The following is a 24685-nucleotide window of genomic DNA, read 5'->3' as shown; positions in this document are numbered from 1 at the left end:
TCGGGGCCTGTCAAAATTTGAAAGCTTGGAGGCCGGTCCCTCGGGCTCCGGCTCTGTCCGCGCCCCCCGCACCCCAGGCCGCGCGGGGTGTCCGTGGGGCGTCCTGCAAGGGGCGGCGCCCGGGCCCCCCGCGGCCCTGGGGAGCGCCTTCTCCTCCGGCGCGCGCTGGGCCGCAGCGGGGCCGGCCGGGCTCCCCGGACAGCGCGGGGGACCCGCCCTCGGGGCCGGTGTCCACGCGTCCCGCCGGGAGGCCTCGGGGCGCTCCCCCTCCCCCGGCGCCCGCGCCAGCCGAGGCGGCGTCTCGGGCCCGGCCTGTCCCCAAGGCGCGGCCGCCGCCGTGAGGACGGAGCGGCGCGCGGGCCGCCCGGGGTGGGCCCCGCAGGCCCCGCGGCCTCCCCCGGCGCGAGCGGCTCCGCGCCGCGACCGACCCGGGGGGGGGGGGCCCGGCCGGCTCCCGGGGGTCCCCGCCCCGGGCCCGTCCGCGCGCGCCCGCGGCCCCCACGCAGCCCCGGGAAGGCGACGTCGGGGCCCGCGGGCGCCCCTGGGGCCCCACAGGGCGGGAGGCAGCGCGCGGGCGCCGCCCCCCGGCCCGCGCCCCCGAGGCCGCGCCCCCTCCGCCGCCGGCCGCTCCGGAGCATGCGCGTTTCCCGGCGGCCTTTGCGCCCCAACCGCCCGCCGGGCCCGGCCAATCAGCAGCCGCGTTCTTGCGGAGGCGCCCGGCCGGCGGGGGCCTTGGGAACGGGCGGCCAACCGGGGGCCGCGTTGTTGCCGCGGCGCCCCGCCCCGACCCGGCGCTGGGCGACGGGCGAGGGTCATGGGGCCGCGGCGCTCCTGAGCGGCCGAGCGGCGGCGGCGTCCCGGGCCTTCCCTTCCCGCGGCCGCGAGGGCGCCGGCCCCGCACTCGCCCGCCCGCGCCCCCCCGGCGGCGGCGCGGCCCATGCGCTGGGGGCGGAGGCCGGGCGAGTGCGGGCGGCGGCCGGGCGGGCGCGGCGATTGGCCGGCGGCGGGGAGGGGCGCGCGGGGCGGCGGGCCGGGCCGCGGCCGCGGAGATGCTGCTGTCCCTGGTGCTCCACCTGTACGCCATGCGCTGCGTGCTGCCCGCCGCCGTGCTGCTGGGCTCCGCGCCCACCTACGTGCTGGCCTGGGGCGCCTGGCGGCTGCTGTCGGCGCTGCTGCCCGCGCGCCTCTACCAGGCGGTGGACGACCGGCTCTACTGCGTCTACCAGAGCGTCGTGCTCTTCTTCTTCGAGCACTACACCGGGGTGCAGGTGAGCCCCGCGGCCCCGCGCCCCCCGCGCCCCCCCGCGCCCCACCCCCTGCACCCGCACCCCTCGCGCCCCACCCCCTGCGCCCTCCGCGCCCCCACCCCCCGCACCGCACCCCCTGCACCCGCACCCCTCGCGCCCCACCCCCTGCACCGCGCCCCCCGCGCCCCCCGCGCCCCCCGCGCCCGCACCCCGAGCACGTGCCGCCCGGGCCGTCCCGGCGGGCCCAGGCCCCGGGAAGCCGACGTGGGGGCCCGCGGGGTCCCCGCCCAGCCAACCTCGGGCCTCGGCCGCCGCGGGGAGGGGTGGGCCTCCGGAGGGCGCGTCTGGCACCTGCGGGTGGGGCCGAGGGGGGTCGCGGGGGACGGGGCGGGGGGGGGGGGCGGGCTGTGACTCCTGCGGGCCGCGTCCCGGGGGACTGGGGGCGGCGGCGGCGCGGGGCGGGCTGGAGCGCGGCCGCCTTGGTCCCTGTCCCCCTGCGGAGCGCGGCCGGCAGCGCGTGCGGGATGGCGCCGGAGCTGCCCGGAGAGGCCCGAGGCAGGGGCCTGCGCAGAGCTAGACTGGAGCTCACACCGAAGGCTTCATGCCCTTCCGTGAGCTCCCGGAGCCGGGCCTTCCGGCAGGCGGTCTCAGCCCGACCTGCCTTGGTGCCAGCCCCGGGGGGGCCGCGGCCAGCAGCCCCGGCCGACTGCCTTCCGAGCAGCAGAGGGGGGGTGTGAACATTTCATAAAAATGTAGACTCAGGAGTTTCTTGTTTCTGCTTTTCTTTTTCTCTGTTACTTGTCGGTTAGCTTCAGACACTGGGTCTGCTTCAGGGTGTTTCCTGCAGCCTGTACATAAGTAGTTTTTGTTCACAGAGTTTTTACACTGAGGAGAAGTGAGCTCCTCCTCGGGGCTTTGGCGGGCAAACCTGCTTCCTCAGGTGTGGTCGGGGGCCCCGTCGGGCTCCAGGGACTGTGCCTTCCTGCTCAGGTGCATCTTGGAGACGGAAAATATTTCAGTTGCGGTGCTAAAATTTCTGATTAAAACCTGTTTGTCCTTTGAAGTTTTTCCAGAGTTGCGTTAGTACTGACAAGCAGCCAGGTGCCTTCCTCACCCTTTATTCTTTAAGAATAAACAATAAAGGCTTTTAAAGTTTATGTATCTTAATTTGAGAGCCACTGAGATCACATCATCTCTTTACTACTTTGGGGGGTACTGAGTCAAGCACTCACGGTACTTTCTTGTGGCCGCCATAACAAACCCCTCCAACTGAGTGCCTTAAGACCACAGGGCTGGGTTCTCTCCCAGCCCTGGACACCCCTCTCTGAAATCAAGGTGTTGCTCGCCTGCCCTTGTCCCTGCCTGCTCTGCGACTCCCTGCTCCCCTGGCCAGCCTTGACCTCCACTGACCCATCGCCTCTTCCTCTTCGGTCTCACGTCTCCCTTTGCTTTTCTGTCGCTAGGACCCTTGTCATTGTCCTGTGTCCTTACGTACTTGCTAGTCAAGCATGTTGGCCTCCACTGTTCTGGCGTGCTAAAGGAGGTGAAGGAATCCTGGTTCTTTATGCCAAGTTACTTCCACAGTAACTTCCTGGCTCTTTAGATCCTTATTTACCAGGTTACCCCCACATACTCCTCCAAGAGAGCCTTTGAGTAGTTGTCTTCTTTCCAAAGCCAGTCCACACCCTGAATAATAACCAGCTTCGTATGTTCTTTTAATTCCCGAGTCTTACCATCTTGGGATATTTTACGAGCGAGAGAACGGAAAACCTGATAAATTAGAGGCAGCTCAACTAAGAACGCACTGTGCAGGCTGCGGATGCAGCGGCCTTCCCTGCTCCGGAGCTTGCGAGCTGGTGCTCAGACTCCGTGGGGCCACATGTAGGTCACGGAACTGGGGTTTAATAAAACTTCTGGGGCGAGAAAGTGAATGTGGGGAGCGCGCCGAGGAGCACTTCAGACTCCTGCCAAGGGAGCGAAGGCGCGGGTGTGCTAACCTCTGCCGCTGCCGTCCTGGATGCCGAGCGTTGCGTTGCAGAAGCACTGACTGCAGTGGTCACGATAGAGCATGAGCCGCCGTTGTTAGCGTGTTGTTGTGGAAGCTGTTAGTGTAATTTTTTTCCAAATGCCAGAAATCTGTTTTAAAATTTCTGTTTTTATCTTCATATAAAAACTGATGTTCAGTCTTTGCAGACCAGCCAGTGATGTGCCGCAGGCCTCCTCAAGACCCAGGCACTCCTCTGTTTACCATTTTGTTTCTGCTTAGATCAGTTTGTAACCTTGGAATACACTTTAAAAATTTAGTGTAAAGTGTATTTTGCTCTAATGACTCTGCCTGCTAATTCCTTCTCCCCCCAATGCTGACCTGATACATTATGACAACAGTGTGAAATTTGATGATAATCGGTTTAACTTTTCAGCCCATCTACTTCAAGGGTAAAATAGTTCAAAAAAACACTGGAAGCAAGAAACAGAATTTAAGTAATTTTAGACCCCTGTGTAAAGTGTTCAGGTACGGTGCTCAACCTCTCTAACTGGTCAGACTTTTAATTGAAGCATTGTTGAAAGTTCCGCAGACCCAGTCAAGGCCTTCCTAGCCAGAGAGGTTTGTGACTGACTGGTTGTTCTTTCTGGGGTACTGCCTCATCACAAAACCCTGCTACACGCCCGGGGAGTTTCAGCTGCCACCTGCAGCTTGCTGTCATGGCTACCTAAGGGGAGAAAGAAACAGTATTTCCAGTCAGGGAAGGACCCTGCACACCCAGGGGAGTCCACCCTTGTCTGCTAAACCGAGGCCTAGAGTCCTCACTACCACGGCCCTGCGAAGACAAGCTATTGCTTGTGTCTCCTTTATTCTGCTTTTCTCTGCTTGTTGATCATCTGCCCCAAGACTTGAAGACCTCGGCTTCCTGCAGTGGAGCTGGGAAGACCAGCTGGACAGACTTGGGTGGGCCTCTGCCGCTGCCAGCTTCAGCAGAACAGCCATGTCCCTATCCAACAAGACTCCATTCTCGCAGCTCTGGTCTGGGCAGGGCGAGCTTTATCTTCATTTGAGAGCCACTGAGATCACACCATCTCTTTACTACTTTGGGGGGTACTGAGTCAAGCACTCACGGTACTTTCTTGTGGCCGCCGTAACAAACTCCTCTAACTTAGTGTCTTAAGACCACAAGACTAATGTCAAGCTGCTGTTAGAGAACTCTAGCTAGACTCTTGTTTTTACACTTTTTATAAGTAGCGATCTGGCCTTTGATCTAGTCTGGGATCAAACCAGTTATTTTAAGTTGCACCTCTGTGTTTTTTATGTCTTATTTTTTTAATTTTAGATCACAGAGGCAATGAAACATTCAGAGGCCACCCAAATATTTAGAGAAAGTTAAAGCTCCCCCGCACGCTCCCGCTTGCTTCTTTGTCTTGTGTGCAGCAGTTGGTGTGTAGCTCTAGGTTTCTTCCAGACGCCTGTAGGTAGGGTGTGCATTGTGGGGGGACCCCCTCCATTCAGCTACCTTCTTGGCCAGGCTTTGCAGGGGCACGGGAGTTCTGCGGAGAGCAGTGCAGTGCGCTCGCCCCCCAGGCGCCATGCACTCGCCCTCTTGTAAGTCTGCCTTATTCGCTGGAGCTGAATGAGCTGAGTGTTGACTCTTAAATGGCGTTAGAGGCTTATTTTCCTTTTACCATTGTCATAGTACTATGGGGGTTCCACAGAGGCTGCTTTTCATAGACAGTCCCAGACTAGTGGCTTCTCAGGAGGCTCCCCCATAGGAAGGCACTTCTGCCCCTGCCTCAGGGCCTGAGCTGGGCCGGTGGGTACGTGGAGTCAGCCCAGACAAGGTCCCTGCCCTCCTGGAGACCCTTTCCAGTGAGACCCAGACAGTCACAAGGTCCTGAAAATGGGCTGTGCAGGAAGAGTGTTGGCCTCGTGGGGGTGGGGAGGCCTCCCTGAGCAAGTGGCATTTGCATTGGGGAAGGTGGTGTAGCCCAGGGAGGTGGTGGTCATGGCAGGGGGAGGAAGGGGGTGGAGGGAGCGAGCGGGCCCGGGCTGTTGGGAGAGGGCTCTGTGGAGGCCATGGCAGGAAGGGCAAGGCCAGCTGGGAAAGGAGAGCAGGTGCTGGCGCGTGCCCAGCTTTGTGGGGCAGAGAGCCCCTTCCGCCGGGGGAGCACCTCCCCGCCCTCTCCCGCGCCAGAGAAGCTCAGGTTTGCAGTGGGAAGCCAGGGCTGGGGGGAGGCGGCTGCCTTCAGGGCCCATTTTATCAAGATACTGTGCCAGGCGCCCCAAGGTAGTCTCAGGAGGCAAAGCATGAGCAGACACGCCTGCCCGCCCACCCGGAGAGCAGGTTCCGAGATGGGAGTGTTTGCACTCCTGGCTGGCGCCGAGGAGGTGACCTTGCTCGCTTACCCAAGAGCCAGCATAGGTGAGTCTTTCCCGTCCGAGCTGGGATGACGGGGTGTTTAGGGAAAAGAGGTGCTTGGTGGATCCCTGAGTGCGAGTGGAGAGCCCTGCGTGGCCCAGTCACCCCAGCCTTCTTCGGCTACTGCCCGGCTGCCCTTCTCTGCCTCCATCCCCCGCCCCCCCTGGTCACTGCAGCATGTGTGTGTGCCCGGAGCCCATCCTCGTGCGCGGTTGGCCCCTCCCCAAGGCGGGTGCGGGAGAGGGAGTGCGGCTTGACTTGGAGCCGCCCTTTACCAGCGGGCAGTGCCCACAGCCATGCTCTGCATTTTCCTCCTGGGACTGGCAGAAATAGGGGTTCCTTAGCGGCCTTACTGGGAAGGCTGGATCTTACAGGGCCCACAGGTCAGGGGAGTCCAGCCACATTCTCAGCTTCCACACCCAGGAGGAACCTCCGCTCGCTCGCCAGGCTGAGGACTAGGTCAGGGAGCTTTGGAAGGGAACTCGGAACAGCCAGCAGCGGGGAGAAGCTCTGCTTATTGGTCAGTAAGAATGAGTAAAAAGGTCTGCTTTCTGCAGGTTTTGGACAGGAAATTTACCTAAGGTTCACCCTTCTCTGCTGCTCTGTAGGAATGAGCAGGGGACAGCCCCACGAGCAGCGCCGCGCGGGGCTCTGAGAGGCTGCGGGTCTGGGGAGGACGGCCCTGCTCTGCCCCTGCCGGCGGGGGTGCCGTGCGAGGAGAGGGCGCTGTCGCGCCGTGGCGGCCCTGGGCACTGTGGCACCGGGAGCTGCCAGTCAGGCACACAGCGCGTGGGGGGCGCGCGGCGACCATGACGCTCGGAGCGGGACTGAGCGCTGAGCCCCGGTGGCCGCCTGACCCGCTGCACCCGCGGCCCGAGGCCTGTGCGGGCAGCCTGGGGGGTGGAGGCCGCTCCCTCTGGGCCGGGCCGGCCCGGGGAGCCCAGGGTCTGCGGCTGGAGGCCGCTGTGGTCGCCGCCGCCCCGGGGCGCTCGGGCGCTCTGCCCGCTTTGACGCCCGTTTTTCATTTTTCCCTCCCGGGTCGCGTTGCTTGCGGTTACCGCGACACGGAAACGTGTTATCAGTGTCTTCCGTGGACGCCTTCGCCCCTGCCCCGGCTGCGCTCGGGTTTTGCAGAGAACAGTTTTGTTGCAGCGGAGAGTCTTGAGTCCTGGCCTGAGAAACCGCCGTGTGGTTCCCGGTCCCCTCAGACAGCGCCTCGCGGAAGTCAGCCTCGGGCTCGGTGTCCCGGGGGCGCTCTCGCCGGCCTCTCCTCTCGAAGACGGGCTGGGCCGAGGTGAAGCCGCCTGCCTCGGCCCCCACCGGGGTGAGGACGCGCCCGGCCGGGAAGAACGGTGTGGAGACTCTGGGGCCCGGAAGGCTCCGCCCGGGCTCTGCCTGTGGCCGTGTCTGCGCAGAGTCTGGTCTCGCCTCAGGGGCACATCGAGTCGGCCCGCGTGTCGCACGTGCGACAGGGTCGTGCCGCTGATGGCGTCCCGCGGGCATGAACGTACATTTAAAAATTCATTTCAAACAACGGGCGTCCTCGCGTGTAACTCCCATGTGCCGCTGTGCTGAAAACGAGCTGTAGCTGCATTTCTGTGTCATCAGGGACCCTTTTAAAGGATGTCGACGAGACCACTCTCTCTGCGATCTGCTCGTCATTCAGTGGCGTTTTGAATAAAAAATTCTCTTCATTGGATGCTGTTAATAGCAACAGTGAACGTGTTCTGGGGTGGTCAGTATCTCCCAGGCGTATAGTTTAGTCTCATTTATTTCGCCATCACCCTGTGAGGGGCAGTCACAGCTGTCACACGCATGTCCATGTGACAAGTAGGTGTGGAGAGGCTGCGGGCTTTTGCTCAAGTTCACGGAGTTAGCAGGATGATGGGTTAGGGTTCAAATCCTAATCCTAATCCTAATCCATATTGAATTGAAGCTCAGCCCGTGTTCTCAGTGATCATAACGTGGCAACGTAGATGAGGCAAAACTTTTCCTCTGCCTTCTTGGGTTCTGTCACTAGGGCCTGCAGATTCAAGTGACAAAAGCCGATGAGCAGCAGAGAAGGCAGACACACTTGTCGATCTAACTATTACTGCATGCGCTGGGGCTCACAGTAAATATGTGAAAATCAAAATAAGCGATTAGACTCAGCGTGGCATTTATTGTCCTTTTAAACAGGGCGGGGCTGGGCCACAGGGCGGACGGACATGGGGCAGGTGGCTGGGGAGCGAGTGGCAGGGCAGGGTTGTGTGGGAGGGTCTGCCACGCCGACTCACGCTGCCGCTGCCGCCTGAAGCCTTCCTGGAACGTTAGAGGGGAGCTAGTGTCACTCCTGCAAAGGGAAGTTTATGTGTTTAGGCAGAGGCATCTCCCTGTGGGTGCTGTTCTGTGCTGCCTTTGCACGATAGTGCGCATCTCCGTCCGCAGAATCGTGTTCAGGAACAATGGACCTTTATTTTCTTTTATTTAGTTAAAAAATTTTTTTTAAGATTTATTTATTTATACAAGAACTGGGGTATAGGTCAGAGGTGCGGGAGGGTGAGAGGATTCACCAGAGAGAGTGGGGAGCAGAACAGGCCGACGGACCGAAGTCGAGCGGGTTGAGCGTCACGCTGTGGAGCTGTCCCCAGCCTCTGCGATGCGGGTTCCATCCCGGCCGGCCAGGGAGATTCCCACATGAAGCAGCAGACCTTTCCTGCCTCGCCCGCTGCTCCCCTCAGCAGTGTCTTCGGTGGACCTTTAAAAGCTGTGTTTCCTTCCCATGCTGGAAGAAGTCACATGTGATCACGATAGACGGGGGTGCGCTCTCCCAAAGGGAAGTCTCGCTCTGCGTCCTGCGCCTTGTGAGTTGAATCCGCCGTAAGTGAGGGATGACTTCAGAGTCTGCTTTGCTGCAGCTCCTGCAGGACGCGCGGGTCTCCCTGTGGTTTGCCTCTGGTGGGACCGGCAGAAAGCAGGGCCGGCTCCCGAGGCCGAGGGGGCTGCCTCTCAGCCGCACCTCCTGGACGTCAGGGTGTCCAGGAGACTGAAGCAGATTAGCGGGTCGTGTGTCGGTTGCAGTGAAGACCATTATTCAACAGGCGTTGTTCTTGTCCACTCTTGAGTTAGCACAGAATGGAGAGAGCTGTTTATTTCTCTGAAGGGGTTATGGGGCGCTGGGCAGAGCCAGTGACCGGGCCTGGCTGAGGGTGGAAGGTGGGAAGGTTTCGTGAAGAGGCTTCTGCTGCTGGCGAGACCGTCCCGGCGGTGGGCGTCCAGGCGTCGGTGTGCAAGGCGCGGGTTTTATTTTGAAGTTTAGGGCAGCGCTCTCGCTCCTCGTGCGCTTGCTAGCACGGTGCCACGGACTGCCCTGCAGGGGCTTGGGGACTGCCCCCCTAAAGCGTTTTCTTCCTCTCTTAGTACATTTGAAAACAACCCTTTTACTTAAGTGAGGGGAAGAAAGTTGATAATTTTAAGTTAGAATGAATGTTTTTTCTTGGAGCCTTGGAAGTAGGTTACGGGCGTAAGAACCGCATCGGTCGGGCGCTGCCGCGGCCGGGCCCCCTCCTCTGCGGGCACTGTCAGTCTGAGTGCTTCACCCCGACTCCTGCCGTCCCCGAGCTTGGCAGTTCTTGGTGTCGCCTTTTGTTTTCAGAACTTTCAAAGCTGTAAATATGAACGGCCGCTGTTGTTTAACTTCTTAGTTCTGCTGAGCCCCGAACCCTTGACCGTCACCGCCGAGAACCCTGAGCGAGAGGCGGCTGGGCGGTGGAGGCGGCCTGGCGGTGGGTGCTGGGCCCCTGGGTCGGGCCGTCTTCCTGGGCTGCTTTACTTTCCCTTCTGTGGCTGCGAAACAGGTTTTTGTTCCTTTCCGAGGGGTCAGCAGTGATTACGTTTCCCCGCCTGCCCTGCCCGGGGGATTTCATCACGAGGTCTTTTTTCCTCTCAGAGCGTGATGGGCCGGCACGTCGGGAGTGAGGCGAGGATGTTGGGAGCGGGCGGAGCGTGTCTTCCCGGGCCGCGGGCGTGGGTTTTTGGACAGCGCATTTTGGGCCACGTTTGTGCTCCTCGCAGAGGAGGAAATGGCGGCATTTAAGGTCAGCGTGGGTCACGGGCAGACCAGCCCCAGCAGGGAGGTGCCCACCTGGGCCTGCACCTTCCTCAGCCACCCCGGGGCGAAATCCCACGGCGGGGTTCTCCGGGCTTGTCGTGACTTCAGGGGACGTTAATTTCATGGCTTCCTTTGCACCTCACCGTGCTGATTTTATTTTAAAAGCAATGCCTTCCGTTTTACCAAAGAAAACTTGAAGTGCAGTGTTTTTAACGCTGGTTGTGGAGATGTTGGGTTTGGAGAGCGGGGTCCTTGGGGTCACTCTGGGAAGAGTTCCCCAGACCTTCCTTTTCAGCAGCACCGGCGAGTGTCCCAGGCGAGTTTCTCCACAACACAGCAGGCTTGTTATAAAAGGGAGAGAGTAAGGGACACCTGCATGGACACAGAGGGGCGGAGAGAGCTGCCCCGAAGGACAGGTTTGCTGAGAGAGGCCTGCGTGGTCGCGGGCGGACAGCGTTGGAAGCCGCCCCTGCGGAGGGAGGGCGCGGCACAGACGGGCCGAGATGGCCGTGGTCCTGCCTTCCTGCCTCGGGAGGGGCGCTTTCCCTCGCGGCGTGGCCTGCTTGTTGTTGGGTTTGGTTAACTGTAGAGTTAGAGAGGGGCTGGGGACCCTACAGCAGCCTCGGTCTCCATATCCCACCTCCCTTCTGCACCCCTGATGCTCTGCAGCCTCCGACACCTGCGTGGGTCTCGTGCCTGGGATCTAGACTTTGGTAGCAGCTGGGGCAGTGGCTGTGTCAATCCCTTCTCCCCACGCCAGCCCCAGCCCGCTGTGAGCCAGGTTTGTGGTGTTTTATGCTTGTCCTCCATCATTTTCTAGGATTGATGTTATGATCCTAAGAAAATACCCATTTTATTCATTTTTAAGTTTTTTTATTTGTGACGAGGGTGCGCGGTGTGTCCTCGTGGCACCCGCACACATGACGTGCCCACCCACCACGCATCTCGATGGCTCCCCAGGTGCTTCACAGAGTGGACTCGGGGTGAATCAGTGGAGCCACAGCCTTTAACTGTGAAGAGACCCTACCCGGGAGGCTCGGCCCTGAATTTGGGAGGGGGAGGGGCATCTGTGGCACCTTAAAGCCAGGGCATCCCACCCGTGGTCTCCAAGCTGTGGGAGCTCCTTGCTAAGGGGGTGGGGCGTGTTCCCAGGCCAGACTCCACTTTAACCTTGCAGGTATCAGAACTGCGGGGTGCCTGTGTGTGTGCGCCTGTGTGTTAGGGGAGAAGCAGCTTAAACTTGATTAAACATTATTGGAAAATTATTTAGACACGTTACTGTTCCAAAGAAGAGTAAAAGATGGTAGAAACGATCCAAAACTTTCTGTCATCTAGTTCCACTGTCTAGAGATTTTGGAGTTAATGGCTTTGTCTTTCTTCTGTTGTTAAGCTATTAATGCTGAGGGTCATGCTCCTGGGGACTTTCATTAACTCATAACCCTGCTACTCCCATAATGGCTACAGAACCTAGGAGACCCAGAGTGAAAAACGCCATTAGCAGTGATTGCCTCTGAAGCCTTTAAAGAGACACTTTCAATTTCTGTAAATAATTTATTGTGGCTGCTTAAGACAGAACTATAGAGAGGCTCCGAAAATGGCCACCTGTGGCCTCTCCACCCGTTTTAAGGAACAGGACGTGGCAGCTGAGCGTAGGCCCACCCCGCGCCCCTCTGGCGACTCCCTTCTCCTCATGCTGACTTTTACAGCGGGCACGAGGCTACATGGCTGGGCTCAGAACAAAGTCTCCTTCTCTGGCTTGGCATCCAGAAAACTCCCTGTCTGTGCCACGCGGGACGCAGCGTCCCTCACCCATCCCCGCCCGCTCGACGCGCGTCCCTTCCTTGCTGGTCCCTCCCCCAGCAGCTTCCCTGACCTCAGCCGCTGAAGTCACCCCCCAAGCAGGGGAGCCCCAGCCCCCTGCCCTGGAGGCTTCTCCCGGGTGCCCGTGGCGCAGGCTGTCCTGGCTGTCCCCCTGCACAGGCGGTGGTGAGGGGCGTCTGGGAGGACGCGCCGGGGGCCAGCACGCAGCGGGCGGGCCTGCCCTTCTCTTGCGGATAGTGACTGTTCTTCATTTTCTGTCCATTGATATGGCCCGTGCTTCACTAATTCACGTGGCCTCTGGGCCCTGGAGAAATCTGATTTTTGTTAATTATGGAAGGACATAGTCGTGACATCATGTTTGCCCCATTTTTGACATCCTGTTTTCTGTATTAGTGTGGTATGCTTTAAAATGTCAAACTAATGTTTCTTTTTTGTTTTATCTTTTAGATATTGCTATATGGAGATTTGCCAAAAAATAAAGAAAATGTAATATATTTATCAAATCATCAAAGCACAGGTTTGTATTTCACTTATATGGAACTTAGGTTTTTCTATGGAAAGTAATTGGGCATTCAAAGAAGTGTTCTTATTGCATGTTTTTAGAAGAAATTCTCTTATTAAAACGTGAATTCTCAATGAGATCTTGTATCAGTAACCCTTTGGCTTTTTGGAGTCGGGGCTGTGAGGCTTTCAATTTCTTGGACCTGCCTTCTCCCTGTGTCAGGTGTAAGTGAGCTGTTTGCTTACCCCCCCCCACACACACCCCTGCTTCCTTCCTCGTGTGTGTTCTGCCTCTGGACGCGGAATCGCGGCCCTGTGGCCCCGGTGCTTGTGCACCCTACAGCTTTGGGTGGGAGGCCGCAGGACGCGGGCCCTCGTGCGCCTGTGTCCATTCCAGGTCCGTTTCCAGCATCTGCGCCTCCTTTCAGCAGATGAGACAGGGGAACTTAGCCTGTATCCTCCCCGCACAGCGGTCACAGGAGAGCTCTGGCCTCTGTGATATGCTCGAAATGAGGTTAAGGTGCTTGCAAAAAATCTTCTATTTTGAAATAATGATAGGTTCACCAAAAATTGCAAAATTAGGACATAAAAGCCCATGGCCTTGTCACCAAGTCTGCCTGGTGGGGCACCTTCTGGAACCTTGCATGGTGCCCAGGGAGTGGACTTGAAAGTCAAGTTTTGTTCTCCAGATAATTCGGTCCCAGAACAAATCCTACTTCATGTTTTTATGACACCTGTAACTCCTGATGCATACTCTGTAAATCCCTTATTACTTTAAAGATTATTTTAAAAAAATACGGCCACTAGAAGTTCAACGTCTAGCCCAGCCTGGTCAGCGGCACACCTTCAGAGGAAGCCCCGCCTCCCTCCTGCCCGCCGCTTTTCTCGCTTCTGTTGCTTTTCTCGCTCACTGGACCACAGATGAGGTAACAAAAGTAAACAGCTGAAATGCATTTTTCTCGGTGCAGCCTATTAGTGATGGCCGCCTGTGCCCTGGGAGAACTGAAGGACGTGCAGGCAGCAAACCTGAGCCAGCCTCACGCCTCCTGCTGTGCCGGCCGTGTCGGGCCTCCTGCCCTGCTGCTCCTGGCCTCTCCACCGAGGGGCATTTCCCTGGGGTTCCGGCATCCATGTAGGCCAGGGGTGGCTCGTCCCTGGAGCCCCTGGTTAATTTCATGGGGCAGTTTCTCCTTAACGGGATCCTCAGATACCTTGCTCGAGCTCCTGCCAACTTCCCGTTTCCTAAGTGGCAGTGGGTCCTGCTCACAGCCTGGCCCCAGCACAGACACAGTGCTGGGAGCATGCGCGAGGGGCACGGCGGCCCGGAGAGTAGGGGCCCGCGGCGCCTTGGGCTGCCCCGGCTGGCCTTGTCTGCGTTTGGGGGGCTGCAGGGGCAGCAGTTGGAGGGAGTGGACCTTGTTACTCTGCTGTGTTCGGTCGGAAGGGTGCGGAGCCCTGGTCAGCCCCCATGGCGCCAGGAGCTCCTCCCATCATGGCCCTGACCCCAGGCTTGATGCCTGGCAGCCGCTTGGGCATGAGGAGCCTGCTTTGGGGATGCTTTTAAAGACCTGTCATTTCGGGACGTGACTGTTACAGGTGGTGGCTTGAACCTAGTTTTGAGCTGCAGGCTGTCAGAGGTCCAGCGCTTTCCCCAGAGCAGTGGGTGTGTGCAGAAGCGCGCTCAGTCCTGCGGCTGCAGCTCGCTGGCCCGACGCGGTCAGTCCTCTTGGGAAGACTCTTTGGACGTGAAGGGTTAACGTGTGAATGATCAAAGTAATTAAAAAGAGCAATTTATAATAATTGATAACATTTTTCCAGAAGGGCAAGTTTTACAGGTTAAATGGCTAAGCCTTGCTGGGAAGTTCTCTTGAGTGTGTTGGCCAGAGATTTCCTGAGACCCTGTGGGAAATCGTCCCCTTTGATACACCTTTCATTTCTCTGCTTGTCTCTCCTACATGGTTGGGTTTTTTTGTTTTGTTTTGTTTTGTTTTGTTTTGTTTTTAGCATTTCCACTCTCTGTTCTCATTTCCACGATCCTGATACAGCTGTGGTCTTAGGACTGTAGTTGTAAGTGTCCCATCCTCAGTCTCTGTAGATACCAGGAAAGTCCCCCTAACATTCACTGTCGAGTTTATTCTGTCCAGACAGGCTGGCTTACCGCCCTTTACTTTGGGAGTCCCTCGGGTCTTCAGAGCCCTCGACCGTTTGTCCTCTTGCTGTCCTCTCTCCCTCCTCTGTGCCCTCTCCCCTCCCTCCACCGCTCAGCGACCGCCTCTATCTTTCCAGAAGGGTCTTGTTGCTTTTGTCAGCACCTTCGTGCTTCCCTTGTTTCCGTGGCCCTGGGCTGCAGCGCCTCTGCCTCAGTGGCCTGGGTCATGGGTCGCGGCACAGCCGTGGCCACCTTGCAGGCCGGCATGTGCCGTGGCTCCTTCCTGCACCCGCTCTTGCCTCTGGAACAGGCTGTCACTGCACACACCTGTTTCACATAACCATTTTCCTTGTATGATTTTGTCATGTTTTATAGACTTTATAGAATTAGGGGAGCTTAGTTCTTCTTCATGCTGCTTTTGGGTCAGCCTGGTGGTTTCTGACTTGTGCGGTTTCCTCTGAAATCAAAGTCTTTCCAGAAATGCATACACAAGAACAAGAAACTCGGGATCCTGCTTCCTGAGTATTGGGGTGGCGGCAGGTCACGCAGCAGGGTGCCTGTGATGGGAGCACGCCTGCAGCCTCCCACGTGACGTAACTGTGTGTCTCGGCAGTGGACTGGATCGTCGCGGACATCCTGGCGGCGCGGCAGGGCGCCCTTGGCCACGTGCGCTACGTGCTGAAGGACGGGCTCAAGTGGCTCCCACTCTACGGCTGCTACTTCTCGCAGGTAACTCCGCCCGCCGTCTCTGTGGCATCAGCCGCAGACGCTCGGTTTCAGATGCCCTTGATATAAAATGTGAAATGCGCTTAATGTAAGTGTATGGGGCTCTGTTTTATTTCTGTGGGTTTAGTAGCTTGTTCTAAACGAGGTAATTTTATTTGGCATTTTTAATAGTGTATAATTACATACATGTCTGACTTCCCAGGTAAGCTCAATAAAATGTCAAAAATGCAAATGTCAAGTCAAAAAAAAAATGGGAAATTTTAAAGGTGTAGAATTTGAGTCGTTACTTTAAGAAGCAAATGATAACGGGAGTCATGCCTGTAGTATAGATGCGTGGCGCCTGCTGTGTGTGTATGAAGTGCTGAGTACGCGTGTCAGGCACATCGTGAATACTGAATATATGTCATTTTCCAAAATGCCCTTTAAGATCACATCATACTTGCCAGGCCATGAAATTCTGTAACATGTTCTTTTATGTGGTTGTAGCATTTGTTTCTGAACATATCTTCTATGTAATTTTTTAAGTATTACAAATTTTATACAAGAGCTGTGCTTTCAACATGACTTGAGCAACTGAAGAAGAAGAAGGGCTTGTGTCCTGTCCCGCGAGCTCTGAAACGTGGGGTCCTGCCCCCACCTCCGCTGCCTGGTGCAGGGACGGCCGCAGGTGTGGGTTCTGGCCGGCCTGGGCTGCTGCACACTGCCCACTCACCCGCTCCCGCCCCCGGGTCTGGGGAGGAGAGGGACATGAGGGACATGCATGTACCTTTCACCGACACTCGCGTGCCTTAAACTGTCAGGTACACGTGGAAGAGGAATAGCGGGTAATTGTGAACTTTGTGCCCGGAAGTAAGTTACAGAACAACTTGTTTCTCACGATTTGTGTGACGTGGAGTCGTGCTGCTCACGAGTGGGAATGGTTACTGACCAACATGAAGCAGATTTTCAAGGTTGTGTTCCTTGACAGCACCTGCTAACATAGATTTGTAGAAAACTAAATGCCTCCAGACGGCCTGTGGGAGCGCTGCCTGCGCAGTTCAGCGGCACACTAGTGCCAGGGCGCTCCCCCCCCCTCCCCCAGCCAGCCCCAGGGGCCCTTGGCAGCATGGGCACTGCCACCAGTCAGTGCCAGGTAGGGAGCGCCTGCCCCTGTGGCCCCGCGGACGGTGGCGACGTGCTGGCTTCTCCCACCGCTGGCGCCATTTATGGGCTCCGTCTATTTATAGTGTTGTGCAGCACAGCTGGTGGCCTTGTAAGCAGAGTATTAAATAGTGCATAAATTAAAAATTAAATTCTTGTCTTCCTGGAGAGAGACGCCTTTTCTGCAGTGGTTGTATTTTTACGTTTTACTTTATGTTTATTTCATTACTGTTTTTAACACAAAACTCACTGTTACACTGCAGTAATTTTGAAGGAGTATTTTGGGCATCATTGGCCTGGCCTATAAAATGTCCATAAAGTTGGTAAGATTTTATAGCAGATGCAGTGATAGTTGTTGATGATACAGGCAGCTGGGAAGGCAGGCCTGGCGCCTAGATGTAGGAGAGGAAAGAAATGGGTTTTGTTGGTGACGTTGTGCTTGATCCATGTCGGAGAGGCCCCGGGGGAGGACCGTTCATGAATAGGTTCTATACTGCTGGCCTCTGAAGGAAAAGAGGTCAGAGGCCTTCTTCATGGAAAGGCACTTTGCGCCTGGTGTTCCCCGTCAGGGGCTTTGCGTCTTCCTTCCTTCCTTCATTTCCATTTTACTAGGATCGTTCTCTCTCTTCCCCTCCTTGACCTCGAACCCAAGACAGACTGAGTTCTTAAAAACAAACATAGCCACAGATGTGTTTTATGAAATGTTTACAGACCAGCCTCAGTCACTCAGCGCTCCTTGAAGGATGCCTGATTTTTGGACTGGTAGTTCTCTAGCCCTGTGAGAACAGCACGCTCCCGTGGTCACCCTGGAGGGCTCTGGTCTTCCTTTTATGAAAGTCACCTCAAGCTGAACATGTAGAATCACCCCTGAGGCCCAGCAGCCGGGGCGGGGGGGGCCCTACCTGGTAGCCTGGAAATTGACTGCAGTGTCCCAGCAGCGCCTGCCAACTTGACTTTGGCTACACCAGCTGGACAGAGTGCCCTGCTCCTCTGTTCTCCCTCACCCCAAACTCCCGGCTCTGCGGTGACACAGAGAATTGGTCATGTTTTCCTGCAGCTCCATAGAGGTTTACTTCTCAGGCCCTAACTCTGAGCCTCACCTCCCTGCTCAGCACTGACGTCCTCGCCTGCCAGCTCTGCCAGCTACCTGCCGAGCCCAAATCTGTCTCACCTCCTGACCCTTCACTGCACCTGCGGTTGAGGGCCGCACCCCCTCCTCTCTCCGTCGCCCAGGCAGCTCCTTCCTCTGCCGCCCCCTGCCTGTGTTTTGGCTTTTTGTGGGGGCACTCGTGGGGCTCCCTCGGCGCTGGCGCCCACCCTCTGCTTCCCGCTCGGCTTTCCACTCGTCGGGGGCCTCCTCGCGGCGCCATCCATGGACGGCGCCTGGCCCTGGCCTGAAGTTGCTAGCGAGGCGGGGAGTGGAGGACACAGCCCTGTCCGTGGCAGCAGAGGGTCTCCTGGCCGAGCGTGCGTGCTGTGGCTGTGACTGCGCAGCCGGTGGGCAGTGGGGGTGTCCTGCTTGCCCTCTGGTTTGGAGGACAGGCGGTCCCCTCTGCACCAGCGAGCCGGTTCCTGGGCTTCTGCTCCTCTTCCTGAGCTTGTCCCTTCCTGAGCTTCTCTGTCCTTTTCCTTTTCCTCATATTCTTGACAAAGACCAGGTGAGAATCAACACTTTATTCGACAGATGAGTTCAAATTAGCAGGGAGGTGCTGGCCTGGCTGGGCACAGTTCAGAGAGGACTGCACCGGAGGCCATTGTCACTGTTATGAACGCGCCTGCCAGGGTTGCCATGACAAAATTCCACAGCCGGGGCCTGAACAGCAGAGTGTGTGTCCTCGTCCGGGGGTGGCTGCCCGGCTCGAGGCGGCAGCAGGGGCGGTGCCCTCCGAGGCCACCGCCGGCTCCCGGGCGCCGTCTCCTCCGGTGCTCACGTGGTCTCCCCTCTGCGTCGTCCTCTCCTCCCGTGAGGCACCTGGCCTGCTGGACTGGGTGACCCCTTAGGACCTCTTTTCACCTTAATTACCCTTCGGAAGGCCCCGCCCCAAGTGCTGTCTTGTGGGGGCTTTGGAGCTCAACATAAGGACCTGGGGAGGGCGCAGCTCCCGCCCTGACAGCGCCCCCCAGTCTCCGTCACGGAGTCAGTGTTTTGCTCCATGGCGGCTGCTAGTGTTGGCCTCCCTGAGGACACTTCTTACTCTTATGCATAGAAAAGCTGCAAACTGAGCTCAAGCCGATTGAGTTTTAAAAATTGTACCTTAAAAGAAGGCATTTTCAGCTGCCCCCGGACTCCGTGTGCTTCCCCACCCATGCAGCCGCAGTCACTTGGGTGATGCTGGCACGGGAGAGTCCTGGGGCCTGTTGTTGGGGCGCTGATACCTGGATGTGCTTGTTTCTGAGATGTAGCTGTTCTTCACTGTTTGATGCTGGCCGCTGGCCACTGACGGAACCCCTTCTGTGTGTGCAGCACGGCGGGATCTACGTGAAGCGCAGCGCCAGGTTCAACGAGGAGGAGATGCGGGCCAAGCTGCGGAGCTACGCGGACAACGGCACCCCGGTATGCCCCTGTCGTGCCGCGCGCCCCGGGGGTGGGTTCCAGCTCCAGAGTCTTGTCAAAGAGCATCCCCCTCTGCTGGGGTCCCTGTGGGCGGGTGGCATTGCCAACGGGACCTACTGCTGGGCCCTGGGCTCCTCCCGCCCCTGGGCCAGCTTCCTTCCAGAAGACGCAGCTTTGGGGAGAAATTTGGACTTTTCTATGCATCAAATTATATGAAAAGCCTCTCAAAAGTACAGGTATCTACAGATACAGAATCAGTCGTTGTAAATGCTGTTTTGTAAGGCTCTGCTCCCCAAAAAGGACCCCTTTCACTCTGCCTCACCTTTCACCTTCCGATCAGAAGGTCCGTGGGCCTTGAGTTTTGTTCCCCTTGCTCCTTGGATCTATTCAAGCAACAGTTTGCTTCGTGATCGCCTCTGCTTCTCTGCGGGCACTTTGATCTTGGTTGCTCTTCGGTGCTTTTTTTTTTTTTTTAAGATTTATTTATTTGTGCATACAAGAACTGGGGTATAAGCTAGAGATGCGGGGGGTGAGAGGATTCACCAGAGAGAGCACAGGGAGCAGAACAGGCAGATCCACAGAAATCCACTGCTGAGGGGAGCAGCAGGGAGACAGGAGAGGTCTGCCGCACCACGTGGGTAGCTCCCTGACCCATCGGGGATCGAACTCGTGCTGCAGTGGCTGCGATAGCTTGATAGTGCTGTCATTAGCCCCTGCGCCACCAGGGAGGCCCTCTTTGGTGCTTTTTAAAATAAAGTGATCCTCGGTTTTTGAGTTGGTTTCAGGAGGACTTTGGTCGGAGAACGTTGTCTCTTTCACTTTGGGCTGCTGGGGTTTTTCTGTTTGGCAGGGACAGTCTGGCTTCTTAATGTCTGATGTTGAATATCAAACGGGCAGGCTGTGAGCGGTGCCCGGCGGGGCTGTCGCCTTGAGGCACTTGGGTCCAAGGTCTGGTTTCTTAGACGCTGAATGGTCTCTCACTTTTTAATATTTAAGTGCTAGGAAACAGATACATGCTTCTCATGTTCTTCGTTATCCTCTTTTGTTTCTGAAAGTTAATTAAGTAATGGGCAAAGTGGAACATACTTACTGTATGGATTACAGCTTTTGTATGGATTAATACCCCTCAGTGGAATTTCTTTCAAGAGTGAATCAGTGCTTATTTAGTGTTAGTATTATTTGAGAGATTGCAAAATCTTGCTTCCAAAAAAATACATCTATAGTTATAAATCAGTAATTTTAAATTTACTGAAAAATAAATTTTCTCACTAATAACAATTATTACTGGAACAATATTTTCATAAGGTAGCTATGAGTAATGGATACAAATGATACATGTATGAATAAAAAACTGCATCGACGGAAACCACTCAGTTAGTTGACATTTGAGCTAATACAATGTGTGGTACAAACATGGAGTCTTATTCTTCGGCGCCCCCCAAACTTATTTGTCTCTCTCCAAATGGGAGGTAACCTTGTGGGTGAGAGTGTTGGCATGGAAATCAGATTTGCGTTTAAACCCCAACTTGCATTTAAACTTTGACTTTGCGCTAATTTTAAGTTTTAGTTTCCTTGTATGTTGAATCCATCAAAAATTAAGTTAGTAGCTCGGATTAAATAACATGCTTGAAATTAATCTTATTCTGTTTCCAAATGTTGCTATAACAAATGGCCACACATATTTTCCTGGCTTAAAAGAACACAAATTGGATATGACACCAAAAGCACAGGCACCAAAAGCAAAATTTTAAAAAGTGGGACCACCTCCCCCTGAGGAATGTCCGCACAACAATAGGAACAGCCAACAAAATGAGAACATCGCCCACGGGGTGGGAGCTGTCACCAACCACCCTTGTCTCCGATAAGATGTTCGTTTCCAAAATGTATGAGGAACTCACACAAATCAATAGAAAGAAAAAAAATAACCTGTTTTAAAAATGGGCAAAGTACCTAACTAGACATTTATTCAAGGAAGACGTGCAGATGTCCACCAGGCGTATGGAAAACTGCTTGGCCACCTCACGCCTGTTGGCATCACTCTGCTCCCAGAATGGTAAGGTGGTAGGTACCAGTGAGTCTGGAGAGAGAAAAAGACCTTTAGACGCCGCTGCTATGTGGGCACAGCCATCTTGGAAGTGCTAGGAGAGATTCCAAATAGAATCACCGCATGGTCTGACAGCTCAGCCTCTGGGGCCAGCGCGCTCTCGCCCAGGCCCTGCCGCGCCAGCCACGGGAACCCAGTCAGGAGCCAGCGTGCCCATGGCGGATGGTCGGGTAGGAATGTGGCGCACATGACAGGCTGTGCGTCCAAGTGAGGGGCCCCCGTCACACCACACGCAGTTATGTCCTTCCAGGAAAGGCTAGTACTGCGTGTCTCGCTGGTACGTGGCATCTGAGAAGCCAGGCTGGTGGAAGCAGAGAGTGGAGTGCTGGTGCCCAGGGCGGAGGGCGGTCAGAGGGCACCAACTCGCAGCTGTAAGAGGAGTGAGCTCTGGGCTCCCCATGTGCAGAGGGGACTACAGTGCCCATGCCGCGCCTGAGCCGGGGGAGAGACCGCGCACCCAGCAGAGGCGCAAGCAGGTGACTGGAGGGCCACGGGCTGGCGAACCTGACTGCGGCCAGCTGGGCACGAAGCGCTTATGCGTTGGAGGAGCATGTGTGCCCCGTGAGTAGGTTACCTGTTAGTCCTGCTTCAGCAACTGGGAGGTGATTTTCCTAACGGTCCTGGAGGCCCGCAGCCTCGCAAAGCCCTGCCTTCCTGGCCGTGACTGCCTTTTCCCTCTGCAGCCAGCGCTGGCTGGGCCGGCCATCTTTGGCGGGTGATCTTCTCGCTTCTCACTCTCCTGCTCCCCCTTCCTAAGAGTGAGCGCGGGGCCCAGCTGCAATCCTGCGAGACCATCCTGCCCTGAGTCCCAGCACCGAGCCGCCTTTGTGCTTCTCCCGTGAACCTGCAGCTGCGGGCTTGGTCAGGGGGTGCACATGGGGAGGCCGTGTGGCATGTGCGATTTTGGGGTTGTTTTCTGACCCCGCTTACTGCACCCGGTTAACTAACGAATACACTCTTGGAGGAAAGACACAGGCATTGTATCCTGCGACGTGTCTGGGTCCTTTCCTCCATGATCTTTAATAAGATTAATAAGAATCTTTACTGGGAGCTGATATCCCGGTTTCCACTGCAGAACACCTTGTTGTGATTTGCCCGATTGGATTAATTTGGGGAACCACAGACAGAGATGAACTGTCATGTTTATATTCCATGTATCTTGATACGAAATCACTTTTTAGTTAATGAAAAAGCATTACTTTAAAGATGTCTAGCTAGTCATAGTTCATTGTTCTATTTTTTCTATCCAAATGTGCCCCCTTTGAAAGTCTTCTGGAAACTAGATAGAACTTTTAAAAGCCAAAGGGGAGGGAAAGTTAATATGTCTTAAGAGTCAGCCACATGGTGCTTGATATATTTTCACTTTTTTTTTTTTTTGAGTTTTATTTATTTATGCATACAAGAACCGGGGTACAAGCCAGATGTGTGGGGGTAAGAGGTTTCACCAGAGAGAGAGTGGGGAGCAGAACAGGCAGACTGACTGAAATCCACTGCTGAGGGGAGCAGCGAGCGAGACAGGAGAGGTCTGCTGCGCCATGTGGGAATCTCCGGGGATGGAACTCGTGCTGCAGAGGCTGCAGTTAGGCTCATAGGTTGCATCTTAACCCCTTGCGCCACCAGGGAGGCCCCACATTTTTTCTTAATCCCACAGCCACCCTGAGTGAGAAGCGGAGACCTGCCCAGTGGGGAGAGGCCCTGCTCAGAGTCCAGTAGTCTGTTGCACTTCGAAAACGTTTAAAAGCTCGAATCACTCTCTTCTGTCTGAGTAGACGCTCAAGGTGACATCACTACTCATTTCCATTAGGGCTGGATCGTTTGTTTCTAAGGGTGCATCATCATCTTAATATAGGAAATCGCCAAAGAAAAGAGTCTCTGGTTCCTTACAAATGAAAATTTAACAGAATAAGAGGTTTATTTTGTAACCAGTGGCTGAAGCCAAAGATGATTACAGGTGGTGCTCCCTGAACGGGGGTTGCTGGTGAGGATGGATAGCTGCAGGGAAAATGCTAAAAAGCATCGCATCGGGGGTGGAGTCACTGGTAAGAAATGGAAGGAACTGCAGAAGCAGCTGCAGATTATTCAGGGTTTGGGATTCAGCATTTCCGGGGTCAGTGATTTTTGGCCCCCACCCCAAAGACCGTTGAGAAGGCTGGTGCAGGCCTCCGATGAACATACAGAGGCCTCCGGCAGCCAGCCTCAAAGAGGAAAAAAGTTTGGATGCTTTGCAAGTAGTGGAGTGAGCGAAACTGTACCTGGTTTTGCTGCTGCCACAGCCTGGCAGGGCAGGCGGAGCAGGAGCCTCGCTGAACTGTGAGTGTGGCCATTTGTCAGGGAGTTTGGCCACTGTAGCTGCTGCCTTGAGTGTCGCTTGTCTGGTGCAGCTCATGGAGCATCTCCTGTTGGGTCTTTTGTTGGCTTCGTAAGTTGGAACTGGCCTATAGTCCGGCTGCCACATGCTCCAGGTCCACGGTGGCAGGAAGACGCAGTCTTGGCACGTGGCCTGTTGTTTGGGAGAGGAACGCCCCTTCCTCAGGGGTGGGAAGACGCCATCTTAGCTGCTTTTGTTTAGGACTTGAAAACAGTGGACACTGCTTCGGGTGAGGTAAACGGCCATTTTTGGCCCCAGTAATTTTTTTTCCCCTGATTTGTTAAATCCCATTGTTCTCTGAGCCTGCGTGGTCTTTCAAGCATGTGCGCCAGTCAAGAACCAAGACAGTGACCGGTAAACTACTTGGGCAGTGTCCTTGGCCAGTGTTAGTGCCCCTTGCTGCCTTGTATCAGTTTGAGTAGTAGCAAAAAATCTACATACTTAGATTTGTTTGGAATAGTTCGTCACTGTTTTCTGTGGCCCTTGTAACTTCCCTGGCCCTGAGCAAGGATTTTATTTACACTACCCTTGGGAATGGGGCAAGAAATGTCAGACTGCGGACACTCGTGTCTGGCGCTCATGGGCGCTTTATCGTCTCCATGTCCACAGGAAAGGTAAGTGCCACTTGGCCCCAGTTTGAAAGCTAAGCAAGTATCTAGTGGATGAGAATCCCAGAAGGAGAACAGAGAAGCCTCACAGTGCTTTGAACTCGGACATCTTGACCGTCCCTGCAAGGCCGGAGGCTCGGGCAGGAGCGAGGGAGGAGGGCCTTGAGACTGCCATTCCCGTTCGCAGCCTGCAGGGCTGATGAGGGTCAACTGCTCCTCCTCCCCCATGTCGCCTCCAGCTCTGAGGCCCTGAGTTCTGTTGTCACCAACAACAAACTGCACGTTACTTGCCACCAGCCCTGCGTGGAGTAGATAGCGTCAGTCACTCCCCTGTGGCCACGCTGAGGTGCCCATGCGCAGTGGACAGCGCGTGTCTGCCCAGGCCGGGGCTTGTGGTGGTGGCTGGGGTGTGCAGCCAGCTGCTCGGCCTCCCTGGCTGTTGCCTTTGTCAATACGACAGCATCTGGAGACCACCTGCTTGCTCGGTGGCCATGGGCGACCCTCCCTGGTCCAGCGCTGTGCACCTCCGAGCTGGCTGGGCCTTCATTCTGTGCAATATGATTTTTTTTTTTTTTTTTTTAAATTTGGGAACTTACTTCCTGACTTGTGGAGACAGAGATTGTAATGAGCTGTGGGGTCTTGGGATTTTTTTGTTGTTTCAAAAAATTGAGAGATAATTTACATACTATAGATTTAACAAAATCCACTGCCTTAAAATGTACAGCTCCATGACTTCTCATGTATATGCCAAGTTGAGGGGCCATCACCATTATCTAATTACAGAATTAGGTTCCATCACCCCAAAAAGTGACTATTAGCCATTCCTCCCTCCCCGGCCCCATCATGTGTAGCCCGTCTTTTTGTCTCACTGCCCATGACTGGTGCCCGCCGTGCCTCAGGCTCCCACAGCTCAGTACCCGGCACACTGTGTCTTTTCGCTCTGGACCACCCCCCCCCTCCCCTTTTCC

At 56.0% G+C, this 24685-nt stretch overlaps 1 protein-coding gene across 1 annotated transcript in view; it reads left to right on the top strand.

Moving 5' to 3' along the window:
- Positions 1–1046: 1046 nt before the first annotated feature.
- AGPAT5 (1-acylglycerol-3-phosphate O-acyltransferase 5) overlaps positions 1047–24685 on the top strand; it is a 36840-nt gene continuing 13201 nt past the window's right edge. The window contains exons 1-4 of the mRNA XM_037526699.2: positions 1047–1268; positions 12015–12084; positions 14831–14946; positions 18548–18637. Of these exons, the coding sequence (XP_037382596.1) occupies positions 1050–1268; positions 12015–12084; positions 14831–14946; positions 18548–18637 (495 nt within the window). The 5' untranslated portion in view covers positions 1047–1049. The remainder of the gene's footprint in view (positions 1269–12014; positions 12085–14830; positions 14947–18547; positions 18638–24685) is intronic.

This window comes from Talpa occidentalis, unplaced genomic scaffold, assembly GCF_014898055.3.
Source record: "Talpa occidentalis isolate TD23 unplaced genomic scaffold, MPIMG_talOcc4v2.1 talOcc4.4, whole genome shotgun sequence".
Classification (NCBI taxonomy): domain Eukaryota; kingdom Metazoa; phylum Chordata; class Mammalia; order Eulipotyphla; family Talpidae; genus Talpa; species Talpa occidentalis.
Note: the sequence above shows the minus strand (reverse complement) of the source record. Positions and strands in the feature narration are given on the sequence as shown.